Below are 23347 nucleotides of genomic sequence, written 5' to 3'. Positions count from 1 at the left end.
TGTTTTTTCGATGCTCTGATTGCAGCCTCGGGAGGGGGTGGTTCGATGTTGGTCCCTCCCGTGGCCCAAAGTGGGACCGGGGATCGTCCCGTGGGGGACACGGTGGCACGGGCTCAGCAGACAACCGGCCCCGCTGCCGCTACGACGACCCTATGGCCTTTAGCACCTGCGCAGCCCAATCAGGTTCCCAATCAACAGTCCCAGGGCATACCACCTCTGGCCGCTACGCCTGCGCCCGCTCACAATCAAGGTTCGCATTACATTATACGTATCAATCATCATTATTATCTCTCGGCGTAACAATCCGGAGATTGAATTGCTCCGAAAGGACTCGAGAGTCCGACGTCAAAATTGCGGAACTTTGCGTATGTTCTTTACACCACTACATCGCAGTGTTATCGATCAAATTCTCAAACGAGCTTTCCTTCGTTAAAGTACAACTCGAGAGTTATGATAACTAAATTATTTTACTCGGAAACATATTGCGTTGATAGATAAACTTTATCTTAATCTTATTGTTAGAATCTTAATGCTTGCTCTTCAATAAACGAGAGAAATATATGTCACATCGAACGTTCATAAAAATGCAAAAAGGTATTCGTTCAATTGAGTTCTCGTTAAAAAAAAAAAAAAAATCTTTCAATTCGGCGAAAAATATCGCTGTTCTCTCGATACATCCAGTATACGTTATGTAATATATTCACTATATTGATCAGAGGTCGTTCACGCTCGATGTGTAATACGCTTATCATGCTTTATCAATCTGATATCTCGAATTTGGGCTGTATATAGAAAACTCCTTGTAACGTCGAAGTTGGGAAAGCATTACCGAAGATTTAAATATCCTCGGTTCAATCCCGGATTTCGGCGCGAATCTTCTATCTTACAAAACGATACTTTTAATGGCACCGAGTCGTGAGATTGTAGATTTTATAGAACTTCATCAATTTCGAGATGGAACGAGTATTTACTTTTTCCTTTGTCGAGTTAGCACCTTACGATTTAACATAATAGATGTGTTTCGCTGTACGTCTATCGTTATGTTTGTCTTGATGATTGATTAACATCTGTTGAAAAACTGGACAAGCCTGGACAATATATTATTATTATTTACGCTTTTACAGAACTGGCCGTAAGCACAAGCCGTTTATTTCGCAAATATAAGTCCAGTTTCGAGATATTACGAATTGCGATGAAATGCGGATACGAGTTGTCGTGACGCATTGCGTTTAATTCCATGATAAATCACGTAGTGTGTGTCAATGTGTGTACGCGTGTGTGTGTGTGTGTCATGTTTGAAACGTCTATGGAAACGAAACAATAGAGAAATTTCGATTTTTGAATTCGATGATAAATATGTGGAAAAAATATTGTTACATCTGCAAAAGTTGTATTTGTGATTTAATCTATGATTCAATCCATCGAAACAAAGCGCTTTAACTATAGACATGAAAATAGACTAGCATGCATAAACCAGATATTTTCGCATCGCATATCGCTAGTAGATAGTAAGATAAAAGAGAGAGAAGGAAAAATTCAAAGAAATATCTTTCCCCATTTTCTATAATAGGTAGTTAAGCCGTCCGCGGAGTCCGAGAAAAGAATGATCTGATGTTATTCCTCTATATCAGAAATGTTTGAAATAAGTACAGCACTTAATGCCATGTTTATCTTTATTAGTCGTTTTAATGTATTCTTTTTCAGAAATGTATTGTCTACGAGTCTCTCTCTCTCTCATCAGTAAAAATTATCGCTCGCATCTTCGCGACGTAGCGTTATCATTAATTTTTAAGCTCCATTTAGTTATTATTAATTGTTTAATATCTCGACGATGATGTTACAGGTGCGAACCGCTACGGACTGTACTCGTTATTTCCAGGGGGTGGCGGGGGCAGCTACGTCGCCGCCACCCCCGCCACCCCCGAGCAACCGATGCCAGCACGGGCTTATCACGCGACGCACAAGGGTAAGTTTACGATTTCCTTTCTTACGACTTCGCTTTCTACGAAGACTACTCGAGAATATTTCTGCTCCGCGAATGCGTCGCATGCTTTGCATTTTACAAAAAGAGCGAGCGTTTTCGTATATAGTAATCCGTTTACTTTCATCTCAATTGGATTATACAACGCTAAGAATTACATTTTATACAATTAAATTAAAATAACGAAGAAATTTCGAAGCTCACATCTAATGATCAATTCTGCGACAAATCTTGTATCAATTTCTTCTTAATTACGTCTTCGACAAGGTTTTGTTGTTGCAGTACCTATCTCTAAAAATTTAGCTACGGACAGATCTGAAAATATTTTTGTTCGGCAATCAAAATAACTTAGAATTGTGTAAGATTGGCTATTAGAATGTTACAATTTTTAGCAGCATTGCTCAATGCGCTTAAGATTTCTACGCAATTGATATGTATAGTCTATCAAAATTATTTCTGTATCTAAATTTCTAGATACTTGAGAAAAATTGTTTTGCTCGTGCGTGCAAATCGATCTTTTCGCGTTACGTACAATTGAAGATACAGACATTCTATAAATCGAGCTTGAGAATTCCGAAAATATACATGTACGATAACATACGTACGTAAAATTCAAGTGTTATCTATAAGATTTTTGTAAATAACTGCTGAGTCAACATTGATGTAAGATCAGAAATGGCTGAGAAACGCTTAAGCGATCGAAGGAACAGATCAGAATCGCTTTTAATGTTAAACTTTATCATTTTCGCAACTTTTTCAGTTTTCTCGCGAACAGAACAACCCTCCCTCGAATAATTGAAATTTCGCCGGTGAGATTCGATTTTCGACAAGATTCCGAGAAGGAAGAGGATTTGACCCTCTCACGCGTGCTTTTTTTTCCTTTTTCTTTCGAATCCATTCGCCGTCTATCACGGAGCCGCGTTTTGGGTTACACCACGAACAATGAGGTTGTTAGGAACTAAGAAGGCGAGGTAAGGTCTATACGACGACTGGACACGCGGCTGCACGCGGGAATTCTATTTGTGACGCGCGCGTTTTTCTTCAACTCCTCCGGGTCCTTGTCCGAGTTCGCCGCTTTAATTGCATAATTGCTCCATTGTGGACTGGATGAGGGATCCGCGGAACCTGTGAAAGGTCCCCCTCGAGGCGTCTCTCGCGAACCGTCAAAAAAGTGGTATAAAATGCTCATTAATTGACAGTAAGCCGTAAGAGTATAGGACTCTTTGAATCGAATCTCAAGCCGATTTTTCACATTTTGGGGGACATTTTATTTCTCTAATTTCTAACCATCAACTTTATCTTTCATGCTTTCATGTTACTGCAGAACGGACAAGTAAGTATAAATGAATAATTTGACTGAAATGAATAATAGGATTGTCATAAATTCCTCATTCGGAGATCCCACTTTTTCCTGATTTTTAAAATTTTATAATTTTCTCTGACTTTCAATAATATTCCGAAATTTCTTATATTTTCATCCTCTGATTTGGAAGCTTAATATTTTATCGAAAGATCAATTTAACATGGTAATTAAATTTTATCTTATTAACGTTGCTGAGACATTACTTGTATTTCTAATTATTGATAATATTTAAAAATTGTGTAGGTGTGATGTACTGACGTGTATTAAACTTTTTTAAAGCTAAGAATTTTTATTTTCCAAAAAATTTTACAAAATTACGTGATTTCCCTGATCGTTTTCAATTTCCTTGACAATTTCCTGATCTTCTTGAGATTTTCAGCTTTATGATAAAGTATATACGATAAGGAAAGAATCACTGACATAAATGCAAATTTTTGAGTGCGCTTTCAAAGAAACGCGCTTTCTATGTACCCATTAATGATAACTAATTCTGTACACCGTTGTAGATATCAACAGGATATTTTTCACACACATTAATTTGCATAGGCAGATACGTATCCACATTTAGATAAAATCAATAGTCCTAGCAATGGCGCAGCACGCCGCCAAAGATATTTCGCGCTGCCGGGCGCGCTGATAGACGCGTTTCCTCCCGAGAATTACGCGTTTTCCTTGCGAAACGGATCCCGAAAATATTAATCTCTTTCTATTGATATCTCTTTAGAGAGAGAAAAAGAGAGAGAGAGAAAAACTCCACACAGTTAACTAATTACCGATAAAATATCCAATCAGTTAATTATCGATAAAATATGGAATTTTAATTATTGGTGAAATATGGGATAAAATAGCCCCCATGAGCTATTCCCATATTTTCTAATAAAGGGTAGAAAATGTTAACATTTTGCTACGTAATTTACGAAAATTTATATAGATATAAATGTACAAGAGCTTCTTGATTATAAATAAAGAGAAATTATTATATTATAAATATTAAAATATTAATAATAAAAATATTACATCATACATAAAATGTTATGTTATTAAGAGACATTGTTCTTAATTAAAAATAAGTTTTCGCTAGTCTGCTTCATGTATGGTATATCAAACATGTACGATTTGTCCTTAAATTTATTATCCTTTAATTGGAATTTATATATCTTGCTTCAGTCTCTCTCTTTCTATAAATTATATTTTACTACACTATCGCTCAAAAACATGTGTACAATGTGCATGAATGTGTATGATGTGCAAATGTACGTAAGTTTTCGCAGTGTATCGCGTTCGAGTCCGTGAGTTCGCTAGTAAGTCCAAATGACTGTGCGGATCAGCCATCCCTGCGGGAAGGAAAGAAAGAAACGTATTGCGTAGTATTACACGGACATGATGCGTGAAAGAGTTAAACGTTCTATACGGGTTAACAAACTGCGCGTTACGCCAAGTAGAGTCAGTCTATATTCGCGTATCGCGATACCGCGGCATTTCCTACTCGCGGCAGACGAAACTTACGTTCGTCGGCGGAAGGCCGGGTCGATTAATCGGCGGCGGATTCTCCAGTTTCAGAGAGCGTGTTTTCCGCGGCGGTCGGGGTTGGGGTGGGTGGCTACACCTGGGGTGCTCCCACGCCCCCGCCGGGATCGCCCTACAGCCCCGTGCCCGTGACACAGCTGGAGCTGCTGGCGAAAAATTTGGCGAACCTGGCGCCCGCAGCCGCCACAGGCCAACAGGCCCTAAGCCTGCAGGGTGTTGGCGTTAACGTAGCCGGTAGTCTGCATCACGCGCAGCATACGCAGCATACGCAGCATACCCTCAACGTTACCGGAATTCATCATCTGCATCACGGTAAGGGTTTATCCGTAAATTGGAAAAAATCGCGAAATCTCGATTTGAAGAACCAAAAAAAATTTCGCGAAATATCGAATAATATGAATTGGCGTGAATACATAGAAGATTTGACTTTTTTAAAACGACACTTTCGAGATAAACGAGTGAATTATTTTTAAATTATTTTTTAATCGACGATTAAAAACTTATAGTTTATAGTTTCCTTCGCGGTAACATTATTGTTGATAAAAAAAAAAAAAGCAGAAAATTATAAGCAAAGTTATTGATGCAATATGCTAACTGATATTAAGTCGCCCTCATCCTCATCCTGATAAAATCTATTTAACGTCACTGAAATAATGATACCCGGATAACTCACTTTACCCGATCCAAATCATCAGCCCTTAATTATACGACGATAAACCAAACAAAAATGCAGAGTCACGTCAAAGAGTTGAATAAGTAGAATAGAAATCACCGATTTCGAAGGAACTATTGAAAGAGTATAGAGAACAATTAGCGTTATATATAAATCATGTATCATCAATTAAATATGCCTCTTGTGTTAACTAAAATTTGACGAATTTAATCAATCGATGAGCGAAGAAATGTGACATAGGAAAATTGGAATAGAATATCTTTAATTACTTTCACTTAGCGAATGACTTCGTGTAACTCGTTACACAAACAGCAATTTCATCTATACGAGTGAAAATTTGTAGCGCGGAGAAAGCATCGGAAAAAGCTCGGAAAAACATGTAAGCGAGTTTTTCCTATATTCTCCGATTATTACGTTCATTGCTTGCGTTTCGACAATAATTTTAGCAGAAATCATTCAAGCTATTTTACATTATTGCTACACAACATCAATCATCACGAAAATAGCACAGGTTGTTACGTTCAGCTCGTAAGGCTGCCGAGTTTATTTACACCGGGGTTTTTCAACCGATATGCCGAGGCACACTGATGTTTCACAAACAGTGTCCACATGTGCTGCAAATATTTTTCAGAATAAGTAAAAAGGGAGCAAAAATAATTAGAAATAAATAAAAAGGTTTTAAGAATTATGAAAATTATCTAAATTATAATGTGGGTACTCTCATTTTAATCAAAGCGATATCATCGTTGCGATAAAATCACTTTTAAAATAATAAAATAAAAATGGTAGAACCTTCTTTTATATGTATATAAACGTCGCATTATCGGTATCTGATAAAAGATGCATCTAATGATGCGCCTCGCGAAATTTGACTCGTTATTTAATGTACCGCGAATTGGAAAAGGTTGAAAAAACGCTGCTCTATACCGCCGATGTTTACACGATGGTTTACAAAAAGTATTGCGCCGTTATTGATGCTTAAATTCCGATGTACCGCGATTACGCGGATTAATCGTACGGTGAGAATACGTTAACGTAATTTTCTGTGCTTTTTCGCGAAAGGTGGCCTCCATCAGAACACATTCTCGCCTCAGCTGTCGTTAGTAACCGGCAGCGCACCAACATTGACCATCAACAACTTCTCGTCACCCAACTCGACCAACGGTATCGCGCCGACTACGGGTGTCCTCCTGCAGGAATATCAACCGCCAGGCGCAACAGCGCCCGCGACAGGATGTACCGTCACCGTGAACGGTTCGTCCTGTCTAACCAACACCAGCAGCACGAGCAGCAGTATGATGGTACACGGTGGTGTCGGCAACGGTGGTAACCAGACGACCAACAACCCGATCACCGTTCAAGCCACGAAGAAACGTGAGGCTTTCCTTTCCAGTCAAGGCCAACCAGTGAAGCTGGAGAACAAATCGAGCAGGACGTCGTGCCTCTGCAGGAACAGCAACGGTACGACGTCCGTTTCTCCCTCGGAGACTTTTCCACGTAAAAGACTAACGAATCGCGGATGCGAACAAATGCGTCACGCTCCGAGATTAGGGCTGATGCTTAGGACCGGGTAAAATAAGCCGAATACCTACTCGGATACCTGCCTGCCACTCGAAATGTGCGGATAATATGTTCGGACATCTCAGTATTATTGGCTCTATTCGAAATATGAAACGTTTTCTTTTACTAGTTATTCAGATTTTCAAACTTTTGTATTCTAGAACCTTCGGATGACGGCAAAGATGAATGTTCGGCTTCGAATCTGAAACTTTATGTTTGGTTTTACGGATTATCGAAGTTTCAAAATCTGAATTTTTTTCCTAAGACTATATTTTTATCCGTATCTTAAAAATTTGAAATCTCCAAGAATTGCAAAACTCTGAAATTCTGAAGTTCAAAAATTCGATGAACCGAAAACTAAGATGTTGAATTTTCAAAATTATACTGCACATATCAATAATAATACATCACAGATCGAATGATTTCAGATCATTTTGAACTTGTATGCGTTGACCACGAGACCGGGAATTGATTGATTACAGGGAAGACAAAGGTGGTGCATTCCGACGTGGGATGCAGCAGGACACTACCTGTCGTCTCGTCCTGGAACGGACAGGATAGCAGCGCTGCTGCTAGCAATAGCAGTGCTAGCCTGACCGTAAAAAGGGAACCTTTGGCTTCGGTGCCCTGTCAAGTCGCAGAAGTGTCCACGTCCCTACACGCCACCACCACCTCTGTCAAGATTGAACCCGTTCCACCCAAGTCCGAGAATGGTAAGTCGTGCTCCGACAAAAGTCTTATCTAAGAAAATACGACCCGTACAGTCATAATTACATTTAAATTACGTACATGGTTACGTTACATCACCAGCCACACAAAGACTCGCCGTTCGTTGGATATGTAGGCGACGCGATATGAGAATCTCTTGTTGAAAATACAAATAACGCTTATTTAAAATCAAGATATTCACATTTATTAATGAGATAAATTGTCGATTGCGAAAACTGCGATACAACAAACTCTTGTACAAGATAATATACCGTCCGAAATCAATATGATCGCACTCTTTTCAACCGCACGAAGGATCTTCACGCCGTTCGTCTAATACGAAGGCGGCCGTGCAACGCCTTTTTTGATAGGCGCGCAAATACAAGAGGAGGGAAGAAACATGCATAATCCCGCGATGTAGGAGCATAAGAGTAAGAGCAGCGCGATGTGAGACGAGATTGTGCGGGACGAGAGACCGACCGGTCTGTCGGTCGGTTGATTCACAAGCGAGATGGTGAGAGGAAAAGAGCAAAGAAATGAGGTGTGTAAGAGAAAGAAAGAACAAAAAAAGAAAGAAAATAAGAGAGAGAGAGAGAGAGAAAGAACGACAGACAGTCTCGTTAAAGTAGGAGGTGCGTGGCACGCATGGCGACGCAAATACAAGGCGTGGTTCGAAAGAGTCTCGACCCTCTCTTCGGTCCTGACACATCCGCACTCTCTGATACACCTCGTGCCGGTGCGTGATGCCCACATGTGTTACGTCATGCTAGCATAACGCGTGTCGCCGAAGGTGCGGAGAAAAGAGGCGGACGGCGAACAGGAAAGAAAAGAAGGAGGACGAAGCGAGGGAGGTGTGGGGAAAGGGAAGATCGAGATGGTGATTTAAATGAATGCACTTCCGAATCAACTGCCGCGTTCCGGTGAAAATACGTAGGTTGAGTACCGCGAGAATAATACCAAGATGAGCGGACGGTGATCTATATAAATGAATACATTTCGGAGCACGTTGACGAAACGCGCGTAAATCACGGTATATCGGTAAAATTTTAATATATTGAAGAAAATCTCGCGAGATTTAACAAAAAAGAGATCGATAATCGAGGAGGGAAGAGAGGAGAAGATCCAGGAGATGATTTGGATAAACGCACTTCAGGTATGAAGTCCTCTCGTGGACGCAGTTCCCGTAAATTGCGTTTCTTTATCCATAATTGTACCTACAATTTATATCTATAATATAACTTATAGACCAAAAGTCTAAATTGAAATAGTTTTGAATTCAATTGGTGCGCTCACAACACATCGATACGTAAAACAATAGATCTGCTCTTTTTAGCTCAACTTTTCGCACGGTTCATCCTCTCTCCCTTTTCCTCTATCGCGAAAAGGAAAATTGATGAATTGTGCGAGAAGTTCGTCTAAAAAGAACAAACCTACGACTTGTTGATAACAACGATCAACATGTTTTCATGCATCGCCGATACTCGTAGCGTAAAACTGAACTCAACAAAGTGTCGGTTTTTTCTTGAATTTCTTGGTTCGATGCTACAGTTTCTTGATTTCTACTCAAAAACGCGATTCAAAATGCAGAATTAAAAGAAGGAAAAGCCTTCAATATTCATTGAGAGGTCGATGTTCGAAGATGCGATATTCACTGATAGATCTTATCAATAAATGTTCTTTCGAGAACCGTTTCTGTTTATGCTTCATCATAATGTTCTCAATCGAGTCCACGATCGAACCGACGACTGTAGCATCGCAGTTTCTCTCATTGCGATTCACGCGCGATTTCCTTAATCGTTTCAGGGATAGCCGTTTCTAATGCGGGAGCCAGTGGCATACCGGTTGGCATTGCTGTGGCGAGGCAGCGATTGCAGCATCAAGAAACTTCGACGTCTATGCGCAATGTGTCCTTAAGTCATCACACGTCCCATCACGCGACGAGTTATCATCATTTCCAGCCAGACAGTTTAGGTAAGTTTTTCTCACGAAAATATCATGTGATTATGAAACTTTATTCCTACACGCAATGAATGAAATCGCGAGCGTTAACAGTGGAACATTCTTACTCGCGAACGTAAAATCGACATTCGATAACACGAATAAATCGGACCTCGCGTGTAAGGATTGTGCTTCTCGCCAGCATGAAAGAGCAATGCAAAAAGTGCAAAATAGAAGAAATAATATTGCGATTTCTTTACAAAAACGTGAATTCTTTCAATACTACTAATTGAAAAACGTTGCGATGTAAAATTGTTTGCAAAGTCTATACGTTCCAGTAACCGCGCGATTGTCGCTTTTTACATCGAGTATGACATCGAGTATCTAAAGGAATATTATGTGATCAAATATTAGCGTTAGTCTCCGATAAACCTGTGCGCTTTTACATTTTGTTTCGGTTAAAGGATATCTCTTTCAAATGAATGTACCCAGCTTCCAGTTGCGTGCAATATATATGGTATCCAATTACGCGCAGCATGTTTTCACAGTGTGATCGTTCAAGTTGCAGCTCGAAAACGAATATTAAAAAAGAGCTCGCTTAGGTTCGCTGGCGTTGATATTTTCGAAAATTCATCGCGCATGAAAATCATTAATATCAATTTCGTGATACTTTTTCCGATCCAACTTTTCTACGCTTATCGCTTTCAATATCAATGTTGAGAAATAAGCGATTTGCCTGCTGCATTATTATCTCGTATCTTGAGCGTAATTTATTGCGAAAAAATATCGCTGCCATTACTGCCGGCCTGGGGCTATTATTTTTATGACGATGCTTCTTCGAAAATGACGCCATTGATAGAAGAGAATGCATAGTTTTACGTAAAATTCTAAGTACAAACTTTGGATTGGTTATTTCTGAAGTCTTTTGTAGAAATTTCTTATATTAATATAATATAAAATCGCATCACTATAAATTGAATCGTTTTATTTCGATACTCTGTTCGAGAATTTTTACGCTTATCTATTATTTTAAAATTTGCAGAAGTCTCATGATTTCGACATTTTAATCCATTTTATAATGCAAATCTAAAAAGGACTGGAATATTGCGCAATATGACGGATATCATATCTGATGGATGTTCATCCAATTCCGAATATTGCAAACTAATATCTCTTCGAAAACAGCGCTATTGATAGAGAAAAACGCAAACAGTTTTACGTTGAAAGTCTAAATACAGATTTTTAATTATAGTTATCTCTGAAACTTTCATAGAAATTTCTTATTAACATTAATAAAATCATCAGTATACGAACTGAATTATTTTAATTTCGATACTCTATTCGAGAATTCTTTATACGCTTCTACATGTATCATTTAAAAATTTGCAGAAATCTCACGGATTTGATATTTTAATCCATTTTTTACAACGCGCGCAAATCTAAAAAAGACTGGAATATTGTACAACATGACGAATCGTATCTAACCGATGTTCATCGAATTCCGAATATTCCAAACCAATGCTCGTCTACATCTAATTTCTCTAATTGCTGGGCTTTTATTGTCATTTGGTAGAGAGAGAACCGTCCGTATAAGCTTGGAGGTTCCACTCTCTGCCACCGACGGGTACTTCCCTTGATCTCTGCTGATATTCACAGTGTATGAATCTCGATGAACAAACCTGGGTCCGTTGTAGGTTCCAGCACGGCCATGGCGGTAGGCGGCACTACCCTGGTGCACTGCGGAGGGCCTGGAGGGGAGGATCGTGCGGCCCACCTCGCTGCCATTCCCCCCGGGGCTCTCGCGCCCTCGTTGAGCCTGAATTCCAGTCTGAATTCCAGCCTGAATTCCACCCTGGGCAGCATCAGCGGCGGACCGGCAGCCACGGCCGATACGGCCGCTGCTGCTTGGCCGCCCACACTGTGGCAGTATCCAGCTACGGCGGCCGCAGGTGGGTAATCCGCAGCCGATCGTCATTAGAAAAATAATACGCAAAACCACCCTGACCACCTGTCCAATTTTGTAAATCTTACGAACCGCGAGATTGGACGAGAACGCGAAATCGCACGTCTACGAGATTTTACGTCTCGAGATAGATAATCTATGTCAACATTCACAAAATCAAGGTATTAGAGATTAACGAATCAAAGATTCCATGTGTGAGAAATACGAAACTGCAAGATAGTATACTACCTCTCGGTACCGCCGATTTCGATGAAACGGACTGCAAAATTCGGCTAATTATATCATATTTGTTCTGTACTAACAATCTATGTATTTGATTATTTACAAAAGTAAAATTTGATGAAAGAGTAGCGTGCATCGCTGAGAAGCGTACGAGAATATTTACCGACGCGAACGTAAATTTGCATAACGTTCATTTTTGACGATACGAATGGATCGTATCAGCGAACAAAGATTCGAATTAATTAACATTTCACAATGTGCGTATATCGCATCTATCAGCGCGAGGGATTAACTGGGCCACTAACGAGCGACCCTACACAATTTTGGATCGAATTCACCCCTCGCGTTGACCTCCCCGGCCCAGCCTCGCTGACCGAGTGACATTTATCCAAATAACGTTGAACTACATAGCCCGGTCTGCAGCTCGAGCGCGTATTTTCGCGCCGTGTAAATCATTCACGCATACCCGTTTAATTTAATTCGTCGCTCGATAGGCGTTCAGGCATAGACAAAAATTCACGCGTTAAAGTATACAAGGTGCAAAAGCAACCGATTTTACGCTCTTTCGATGGATATTCAAATAATAACAACAGTAATAATCTCTTCGTGCTCTTGGAACAAATATTAACATTGCAATATGAAAGATTACTGAATAAAAAGAGAATATCCACGAAACCAATAATTCGGATATTTTTTAAAATTTTCACGCAGACTAAAGCGTGTCCAACGAGGTTACTATAAATTCTTCATTCTAAAATTCCATAACAAAAAAATTCCATATTTTAATATTTTCAAATTTTTCGTATTATCTTGATTTGAAAATCATTAAATATTCTCTATTAAAAGAATAATTTAACATAACTATATCTAAATGTTGTTCACACTGCTTGCATTTAATTGTTAAGTCGGTAGTGTTTTAAAACCACGTATAGGTGTGCGTACACATATTAAACTTCTTTAAAACGGAAAATTTTAATTAAAAAAAATTTTTGTTTAATTCCTCTATTTTTCCCGATTTCCAGTTTTTTGTAGCGAGCTTGTATAAGTGTAACATAAATATGTATGAAACAATCGAAATTAATCCACGGTTCTCCACAAAGGATGAGAAATTGATATTGCTTTTACAGCGATGCCAACGGAGCCGGTCGGCTTTCCGCAGATGGGTTCTGGGCTGCAAGGTGGATTACAGTTAGTTCGCGATCCAACGACCGGACACATTCTCCTTATTCACGCTGCGGGTAATGCGGGATTGCGATTCTAAACGTATACCTCTTAATGCGCGTGCGGCAAAAATCAATTTCACATTCTTTTCTTGCAACAGAACAAATGCAGCAAGCTCTGGTGTGGCCGAATTACTCAAACCACAACAATAATGTTGCACCGCCGCCACTCCTGCTGCCACCGCCTCCACCCTCGATACAGCTTCTGGGTGATATCGGCGGCGCGCGATTAGTGCTGACCGAGAACAAAAGAAAACAACAAAGCGCGCTGCCGATAGTCAAGATTGAGACGGAATGCAGCAACAGTCCAACAACCATAATCAGTACGTAAAACTATTTTTTTCTCAGCAGGGAAAAAAAGAGAGTTGAGGACAAAGTAATATTATTTAAGAGAAACAAATATAAAAGAATTATGAAACTTCTCTTTACAATTAAAAAAAAAATTAGAGATGATTCTCCCACGTATACTCTTACTTACTAAAACGCTGCATAATTAAAACGACGAAGCACTACAAGTTTAAATTAAGTTCCCTAAACTTCCGGAAGAAATAATTAGACCAAGTGGTAGTTGGAACACTATTTATGCAGCGCTCACTTATCTCGTAATCGCGTTAAGACGTTTCCCAATCTTCCGCAGCGTCCACGGAATCGTCAAAGACCGCCTTGCAAACCATGTCGTCTGTGACGGGCGCTCTGGTACCAGACGCAGCCCTGGTTACCACGTTGCATTATTACCCTCAAGCGCCGGCGCTGGTGCAAATCAGCCAAGCCGAGCCTACTACTACGCACTGCAGGTCACAGGTAATATAAGTAACATCACCTTTCACCAGGTTTAAACATCACGCACGCCTAGCACCGAAGCGCGATATACAACGCGCGATGTGAATTATTGCACGACCGACCGACCGGTCGGTCGGCCGGCGCAATATCTATGCAGATAGCGATGCAAATCGGGTTTGCCCATGATTAATACAATGTGCCACAACGTTTCCACATTATGCGAATGGCCGGACCGCGCCCGGAGTTTGACGTAATTACTGCTGCACTCCACTGCACTCCCGCCTTCTCTCTCCCGTTCTCACCCGAAGGTCTTTCTCTTTTGATTTTCCTCGTGCATAACAAATCTTACGATATCTGCGCGGAACAATAACTTGACTTTAAAACATTAAAGTGTGCTGTCGTATTAACGGCTGTTTTATGATACTTTTATGCACGAGCAATTAGAGAGAACGTTAGTAATAATAAAGAAAAAGACAATTTTTGAAATTTCGAAATTCTTAAATAACACAAACAAAATTTTTACAAAGGCCACATCGCCGGTCTCATATCTGACACCACCTCCGGAAATATCGGCGACGGTTCATGCGATCGAACCATCGTCATTCGGGGTTCAGGATGCCTCAAATCAAACCGATGCTCCCGAAGACACGGAGGACAAGCAAGAGACTCTCGTGAAGCAGGAACAGAATCTAAGTCCCTGCCAGGTCGCGTCCCAACCCACGGGGACGAATTTAACCGCTGCGAATTTCGAGATCGTGCCATCGCCGACGGAGAGGATCTGCAATGTCGTCAGAATCACGACAACTACGACTACTGTGAATCCAACCGTATGCGGCATCGTAACCAAAGTAGACAAGGCGGAGAACACAATCATTAATATGGCCGATTGCGCTAAATACTCGGCGAAAGATGGGAGAGGCCTTGTGAAGGCGATTGAGCAAGATGCTCGTGTCGAAGAGGAAGTCTGCAAGGACGACAAGATCACGCCTATCTGCAGTAGGGGCAGTAGGCTCGGCGCTAGGATCATTGAGATCACTGAAGAGAACTGTGATAGTTTCCATGAGAACCTGGAGTTCTTCGCAAGGAGAAGAGACGTCAACACAGATCAACGAGATGATTATTCTAAAGACGAGGAAAATATCGTGCAAGATTCTAACATTCGTGAAAAGGAGGTAAGCTTTCGATTGTTTATAAAATTTGTATACCAGAAACAAATATAATGTTTAACAAAACTGTTTAATTGAAGCATTTTTAGCAGCAACCAAATATTTTATTTATGTAACAAAACATTTAATTGCCTCAATAAGCTTTTTAAATAACAAAAATATTTGTTTATAACAATAAACTATGAATAGTTGATATAAACAAATATTTTTTATTCGTACATTTTAATCAAACATTTTTTATTTATTTCTTTTAAATTTCATAGAACAAAACAGTGCCTTGTACTAACCTAGTGTCTTATATAATACTAGTAAAAATATTCTGCTTCATGAACCAAAATTTTACTGTAATAATAAAATATTTTTAATTTACCGAACGAAAATGTTTGATTATACCAAATAAACTAATTGTTTAACAAATATTTTTGTTATTTAAAAAGCTGAAAAGAACGTTAAGCAAAAACAACTAAATTTTCCGTTACACAAACAAAATATCTGATTCCTGTTAAAAATGCTAATTTTATTGAACGTGTTAAATTTTTTTTCTAATACGTATCTATATATAACATGATTTTCTTGTAAATCGTTTTATTCTGGATATTTTCTGATATAATATTTAAAATCGTCCTATTTTTTAGGTCGAATCAAAAATCATCGATGCTTCGGAGAATATTGATATTCACCGTCAAATGTCCTCTACAACATCGGATACACCTGTCGTCAACCAGACAAAGTCAGACGTAGCTGATTCGACGGAATCACTAAGAGTCAATTGCGAGAGTTGCGACAAGAACCGAAATACCTCAAACGCCGAAACTCGGCCTCAGATCACAGTTAAGTCTTTCGACATGCCTAATATCGATTGTGATGATCAGGAAGTGCAACAAGTAGCTATCAAGCAAGAGACCGACGACAGTTGCTACGAAGTGGGCTATGAATCATCTCAATGCGAGCCAACATCCACTAGCGACAGATCTAGATTTAACTGTGAGAAATCACCGCAAGAAGTGACGAAAAGGCACGTAATGGAGAAATCCCACCATCCAGGTATTGAGAACGTAGTGGAAAAGCTGAAGAAAAATGCGGCGGCTTTGCAAGAAGCTGCAATACCTAACGCTCAAAAAGTCGACGGATCGATGGAAAGATCAAACGTGGAGATCAAGCAGCAGAGATACTCTGAGACGATACCGAAGAAGTTGCACCTTCTGAGATCATGCCAGAACTCTCTGGAGAGTTCTGGCACGACCGATACCGAAATCTCTTCCTCGCAAACTGCAATGTCGGAGCAACATATTAATCAATCGGGACGACATTCGCCTCAAAACAGGCATTTGATCGGTGACTGCCTGCTTAACGAGAATAATAATGACAGCAGGAGCAACAACAATAATATCAAGGTGCTCGAAGATAAAAAACTGCTAGCTAAAAGCGAGAAGAATGTCTCCCATGATATTACTGCTTACGTTAAGCCTAAGACTGTTTGGCGTTGTGAGGTGCAGCCATTTTCGAAGCCCAGTGTGATCCGTAAGTCCGATCATGTCGAAGATATGTCTTCGGAGACAAAGTCCAAGGTACAGGGACAAAAGCCTGCCATTGATGTGAGCGGTCTCGAATTACTGTCGAACAGCATCGAGCAGTTGGAACAACGAATTGGCCAGCCGGAACATTCACAACTAGACACGGATGTCGAAAAATCGCCTGTTAGAAGTAAACTAGTAAGTCAGCAGAGTGAGAGTAATAACAACAACGTTGGCAGTCCCCTCGGATTACTCTGTGCACTGGCTGAACAGATCATGGAGGTAGGCGACAAGGTTCCCCGGAAATTAAACCTCGAAAGCTCGGAAGAAATCTCACATGCCGGTAGATTACTGTTGAATCTGGGCAGAAGTGGTTCTCCCGAAAAAGATGAAAACAAAAGAAAATATATTGAGACTGATGATTATTGCTCCAAACGATTCAAGCTCAATGATAGCGAAGAGGAAACTAAGAAAGATTCAGCGTCGCTGAATTATTACGAGGAAGATATCAAAGAACAGACAATGGAAGTTAACGAACGGAAACAAGATGTTTTGAAAATACAAGAGAGTACCGATAATCTCGATAATTTCTCCGAGGAGGAAGTCAATAAAATCAACGACGAAGGAACTAACAGCTCGGAAGAACAATATCTCAATAAAGACGATGATGAAGATTATTACTCCAATACAAAGGCTATTAAAGATCTCCAAGTTCTTTCGGATAAGACGCCTAATAATTTACGAAGTACTGATTACGATAAGCTCGCGAAAGAAGACAATCTGTCGGACTCGGAGGACGAGACATTCGAGTCAAAAGTCATGTCTGAACAGTTAACGAGCTGCGAAATTAGAAATAACAAGCGTAAAACATCCGTTGAAGAGAGAGACGCAAGGGAAAACCACGACTATAAAAACGCACGAACAAAGTTAGAGGCGAAGAAGTTCATAGCCAAGAAAGGAAGTTGCGATAACGAGGATGACTGGCCAAGCATGAACGCTACAGAACTGGACATGAGAGTCAGGATGGCAGACATTCAGAGACAATACCGAGAGAAACAAAGAGAGCTTTCCAAATTGATTCCTAAAAAGGAGGACAAGAAAACTCCTGGTAGACCGCGGAAGAAGAGTCATTCTTCCATTAGGTAAGTGTGAATCACAAAATCAAAACTTTTATGTTTTAATTTGAATAATTTGGTTATCATTGATTTTTAGTTCCGACCACGGGGCGTTGTCATCGCCACCTGCGCTAGATCTTATGACTTCTCCGTCGCGAAAATCACCTTCAAGATCATCAAGATCACCAGAGCCTGATGAATCCTCGCCGTTAACTTCAGCTGTTTTGACCATGCCGAAATGTAACGTGAATCTCGTGAAACTGGGCGAGCCCAGAAGTCATATAAAACTTTTGGATAGTATACCCAGTATTCCGATATCAGTACCGCCCGTGACATCACCGATTCCAGTCTTACCTGGCAAAGCGATACCAGAGGATGACGAAAAAAGTACGGGAACGGTATGTATATTAATACTTTTCTAGATAATTTTATTTATTAATCTATTAATTTTCTTATTTATCCACTCATTTATTACTATTCAAATCTTATTAACATAGCGTGAAAAGCAAGCATACAAGTTTTGGAAATATTATTATTAAATAAATTAGAAATGTGTTATTTTTTATTTTTAGGTGGGCTATGATACGTCATCACCAGTACCGACTGTCGCAAGCTCAACTTCCGCTTCCAAGAAGAGAAAAGTAGGACGACCGCGAAAGCTCACGTGCACCTCGGGCAGTGCCAGACATTTAACGGAGACAATCGTTGCTAAGAAACCTAAAAGTAAGAGTTCTCTAGTGGGTTACGTATTATCCTCAAAGAACAGACACTTACAAACGAAGGTAACTTATTAAGATTTATCATTAAAAAATGTTTAAATGTCTACCGTATATTACTGATTTTAATAAATGTAATTTGGTTTTTGTTTTTAGCAATGTATAAATAATAAAACCGGCTATACTCCGTTGCCATTCAAATCAGGAGTCTCTTCCCCGAAGCTACAAACTAAGATACAGAAAGTTACAAAAGTAAAGACAAAGCCAGCAAAACAAACTCCGTTGCACAACAAAAATGTGATTAGCTCGATTATCGCCGAAAAAGCAAAGCTAAGTCAAGAAGTGAAACTTGAGAAGCATAGCAGTAAAATAAAACCGAAGCTCAAAGCGGAGGTAAAAATAAAAAATTGGGAAGATGATGAGACTGACACGATACAACTCGAAAATGTTCTACCTAAAGAACCCATAGTTCAAAAACCTGTTCAGGTAATGAAATCATCCCTTTATTCAGAAATTTCTATACAATTTTACAAATGTAGGCAGCCACATGCTGAGAAAAAATGTCGGGCACTCCACCGGTGCCAAGACTTGAACCGAGGCCTCGAGTCGCGTCCATATTAATTAATTAAAATAGTAATCTTATCTGAATTCTTTCTCTTTTTGATGTGAATATTAAACACAATTGTATCTTCAACTAATGAAAGTACTACGTGTACAATTTTAATGCTTTAATACATACACTTGTCATTTCATAGATAGAACCAACAAAATTAGCAAAAAAGAAAAAAAAATGCCACATTTCTTAATCATAAAATTTCATCTGTATATCAGGAGACAGAATGTACACCAGCGGAATCTGCAGAACAGTCGGAGGAGTCAGAGAAATTACGACATGAGAAGTCGAAGAAGAAGAAGCGGAAATCTAGTTCGTCGCAATCGCCGAATCGTGATAAGAAAGAGTCTAAACGGCGCAAATCCTTAGACTGTAAACAGTGCGCTAAGGCAGCTGCGAGAACTTCTGAAAGCATTGTCAACCGATGCAAGTTAACGTCTGCTCATCTGGCTATCGACCAGCTGCGAGTTCTCATGGCGATAGGCGGTCTCTTCTACGCAGGCAGACTAAGTGCTGTACAAGCACCTGATGTTTATGCTATTACGTTAGATGGCGAACGTGGAAACAGACCGCATATTCACTCCAGAGAAGAGATCCTGAAAGACGCGGTAATAAAGCTTGACTTAACTTTGAAATTGAATTTATTAACATCAACTTACTTTAATTCAGTGTCTTATCACGCTATCAGATTATAATCCAAACGAAATAAAAACTAGACGCAGATTAAAATTCAAATTTAACAAATACACGAGTCTGATGTCCATTCTCGCGATGTCCACTTATGTCCTGGTCAATTATGTTATAGAAAGACACCAAACAATCAATTATGGTATACAAAATTAGTAAAATAATTATAGGGCAGTGAGTTACATATGTACACATATGAGATTGGATTATTTAAAGAATACACTTGAAGAAAATATTGATATTACTGAAGATTTGATTAGAAATATAATTAAAAATCAACTAATTATACTTATTTCTACTTATTAATGCTTTGACGTAATGGGGTTCCAGAATATTAATATTTTTTAATATTATTTATCAAAATTTGATTTACATTTTGACATAGAAGTTAAAAATATCAAAATATTATTTAACTCAAAGGACCGAGTTACCATTGCTCCTTTGATATTTAATAGCGAAAAAGAAAGGAAATATAAAATATTTATATTCGAAAATAAAAATATTTTAATAATAAACTATTTACTAAAAAATATTTTATTACAGATCGTAGAAGTGTGTCCGAGTTCGACGAAAGAACTACCACCTGGTACGAGACTATGCGCGTATTGGAGTCAACAGTATAGGTGTTTGTATCCGGGAACTTCTGTGAAACCTATGGTACCTGATCCACAACACGACGAGAAATTTGTCACCGTGGAATTCGATGATGGGGACAGTGGTTTAATTGTCTTGGAAGACATCAGACTTTTACAACCTAATTATCCTGTTGTAGGTATGTGTCTCACATATACTTATCTTTAAGTCGCTGACATCAAAATGTCTTAATTTTTTTACAGTCACCTATTCTATAAAATAGCATTTATCTCTCATTTTTATTTTTATTTACAGTGTACGATCCGAATCCTCTACTCTCATTGGGCAAACGACGACGACAAACGTCGACTTCGGAAGACAAGCGTTCCGCGAGCAATCAAATCATTACATCAAATGGTCACAGCGTTCCGTCGACATTTCAAAATGTGGCAACTGGCCACAACAGCTTCACCACATGTCCATACGCTTCTAACATAGAATTGATAAATGCCAACGAATGCGCCGATGCTGAGACTGAAACGAATGTTGAAACGAGCAGTACGAGCGGTACGGAATACCGCAAAAAGAAGCACATGAAGAAAATAAAAAAGAATAGGAAACTACTAGAGGCTCAAGAAGGCAAGAAGAAGCACAGGAAGCATAGGTCCTGTAAAGAACATCGAAAGCATAAACACAGAAAACATCGAAAGCATAAACACCGGCATCATAGTAGCATTGGTGATGCTAACAGCGTAAGGTACGTATACATATGTACTGTTATAAATAATTTATATAAAATATATCAAACTATCGAAAATAAGAAAAATTTTACTTATTACAATATGTGTTGCGCATACAAAGATTATAAAACTGCGAGATTCAAATTTATATAATTATGTATAATTATTATCGATTTATAAGATTTATCTTAAATACAAAATCGTACTTAAAATTAAAGGTAAAATCAATTATGGATTTTTTAAAATCTTATTTTTGCTTTGAGCTTCTCTAATATCTTTATCAGAAATATTAAAATATTTTTTAGCAATCAAGAGAACAGCTGGGAGCAGAGGAATGAGGAAGACACAATTACGGATTTGCCGAATACAAGTTTTACCGCTGTCGAAGAGACTAGGTTGTCCGAAGAGGATGATGAAACTGAAGAACCATTGGTAACTACTCAAAAAGACGAAGTTCCAGCAGAGCTTGAAGAACCGTCAGCATCAACCCAAAAAGATGACGATACTCAAACAGTATCAGAATCGTTGGAATCCATTCAACAGACTCAGTTAGAGCTTGAAGAGGACGAAGAAGAACTTATCCAACAGACTCAAATAAACTCGGAAGAAACGGAAGCCGATCCAGTTTGCGATGAGCCGCAGACGAAGTCCGAAGAATTGTCGGAAGATGTCCAGGCGGACGATGAAGAACCTGAGAAACCACCGGAACCCGCCGAAAAGAAACTAAAGATTCAGCAGAAGGCATCGACGAATCGTTCCTCAAATCGTACCTCGAATAGTCGCACTGCAAGCCAAGCTTCGTCGACTATCACTCCGGCAGTTCGTGGTTCCACGAATCGCACAGCAACAAATCGCGTTTCGACAAATCGCACAACGACGAATCGCGCTTTGACAAGACACGCTTCGACGGTACAGACTTCGACGAATAACAACTCTGCGAGTCGAGGTTCGAAGAATCGTGCTTCTAATCAAACAACAGTGGCCACCAATCCGTCGAATCCAGTCGAGACTCCTAGTCCAATAGCCCGGATGTTGCCTAACAAACGCCATTGGAAATGGGCGAGTGGCAGTAGAGTATCTGGCGGAAATCAATACTTCACAGCTATACGACGCGGCAGAGAAACGATAAATATTGGCGACAGCGTATTGTTTTACTCCTATCGAAAACCTCATGAAAAACCTTACATCGGCAAGATTGTGTCGCTGTGGCTTAACCAGAAATTAGAGATGAGAGTCAGATCTCAATGGTTCTACCGTCCCGAAGAGCTACAACCGCCCTGCAGCCTAAACCCTCCGGTAATTTTTTTTTTATATAATATTTAAGGAAGATATAGCTTAGCGCTCGAAATTATTCTTCTAAACCTCCTGATTATTTTCTATTGTTATATCAGGTCATAACAAATATAGCTACAATGAATGAATGAGCCTTAAAAATAGAAGTCTACTAAAAATTTAATCTAATTTAAACTCTTATGAAAATATATTGAAAAAATATATTAATAAATCGCAAGGAAAAATTGCTCTAATTATATTACACATCAATAAATTTGAATGTCAAAGCTAATGGTAATTTATTTATTCACAGGGCGGTTTGTTCGAATCGAAGCATAGCGATTCAAATGATGTGCAAACGATTTCTCACAAAGTAATGGTGCTACCACTTGAAGATTATAATAAGATACTGCAAGCGTCGCACAGACATCAAAAGGGTTACGAGGACAACGACCCTTACTATTATTACGCCGGCTTTTATACGCATCCAACGGTAACTTATGCACCCGGCGTCAAGGCTGTTTTAAATGAATGAGAACAGCTTAAGCTGACGATTAAGTTAGCCGGAATTACTTAATCGTGGTCAGCTAAACAATTCTGCGAAATTTTTGACGTGACAACCGTTTTAAAATGAACGGCTCTCTTTTTGCGGAGGAATAAAATCTTGGAAGCTTATAGTTAATACGCTAATAGAAACATAGGCGATGAAATTATTTCTTTATTTACATTTTTATTACGTCTTTTTATCGCAAGAGCGTTGCTTATTAAATCTACAAGGCACAAGCATTACTTTATTCCACGAGATACTTAACGAAATAATAGGTTTTTTTTCATAATATAAAAAGCTTATTGAACATCTAATAGTATTAGATTCATTTAATCAAAGGATCTTAATTTCTTTATTTACTATAATACAAATTATAATGCTATTATAATATATATTAACAGTTTTTGAACATGGCCGGAGACGCTACCGCGTCTCCTGATATATTAATATATATAATATATATTATATA

General features: G+C 39.1%; 1 protein-coding gene across 1 annotated transcript; it reads left to right on the top strand.

The window, feature by feature from the left end:
• Nucleotides 1-37: 37 nt before the first annotated feature.
• On the top strand, nt 38-23028 carry wge (BAH domain and coiled-coil containing protein winged eye). The gene is given in 21 exon segments (XM_018545172.1): nt 38-250; nt 1844-1966; nt 4651-4803; nt 4899-5183; nt 6607-7005; nt 7587-7817; nt 9616-9783; nt 11445-11699; nt 13063-13173; nt 13257-13478; nt 13793-13956; nt 14463-15107; nt 15737-17757; nt 17828-18128; nt 18303-18512; nt 18603-18932; nt 19278-19667; nt 20290-20518; nt 20635-21076; nt 21365-22355; nt 22645-23028. Coding segments are annotated over 21 exon segments (8097 nt in total). The 5' UTR covers nt 38-45; the 3' UTR covers nt 22867-23028.
• Nucleotides 23029-23347: the final 319 nt, after the last annotated feature.

The sequence above is a fragment of the Cyphomyrmex costatus genome, unplaced genomic scaffold (assembly GCF_001594065.2).
Source record: "Cyphomyrmex costatus isolate MS0001 unplaced genomic scaffold, Ccosl1.0 scaffold474, whole genome shotgun sequence".
In the NCBI taxonomy this organism is placed as follows: Eukaryota; Metazoa; Arthropoda; class Insecta; order Hymenoptera; family Formicidae; genus Cyphomyrmex; species Cyphomyrmex costatus.
The sequence above is the reverse complement of the archived record's forward strand: the minus strand, read 5'-3'. Positions and strand labels throughout refer to the sequence as shown.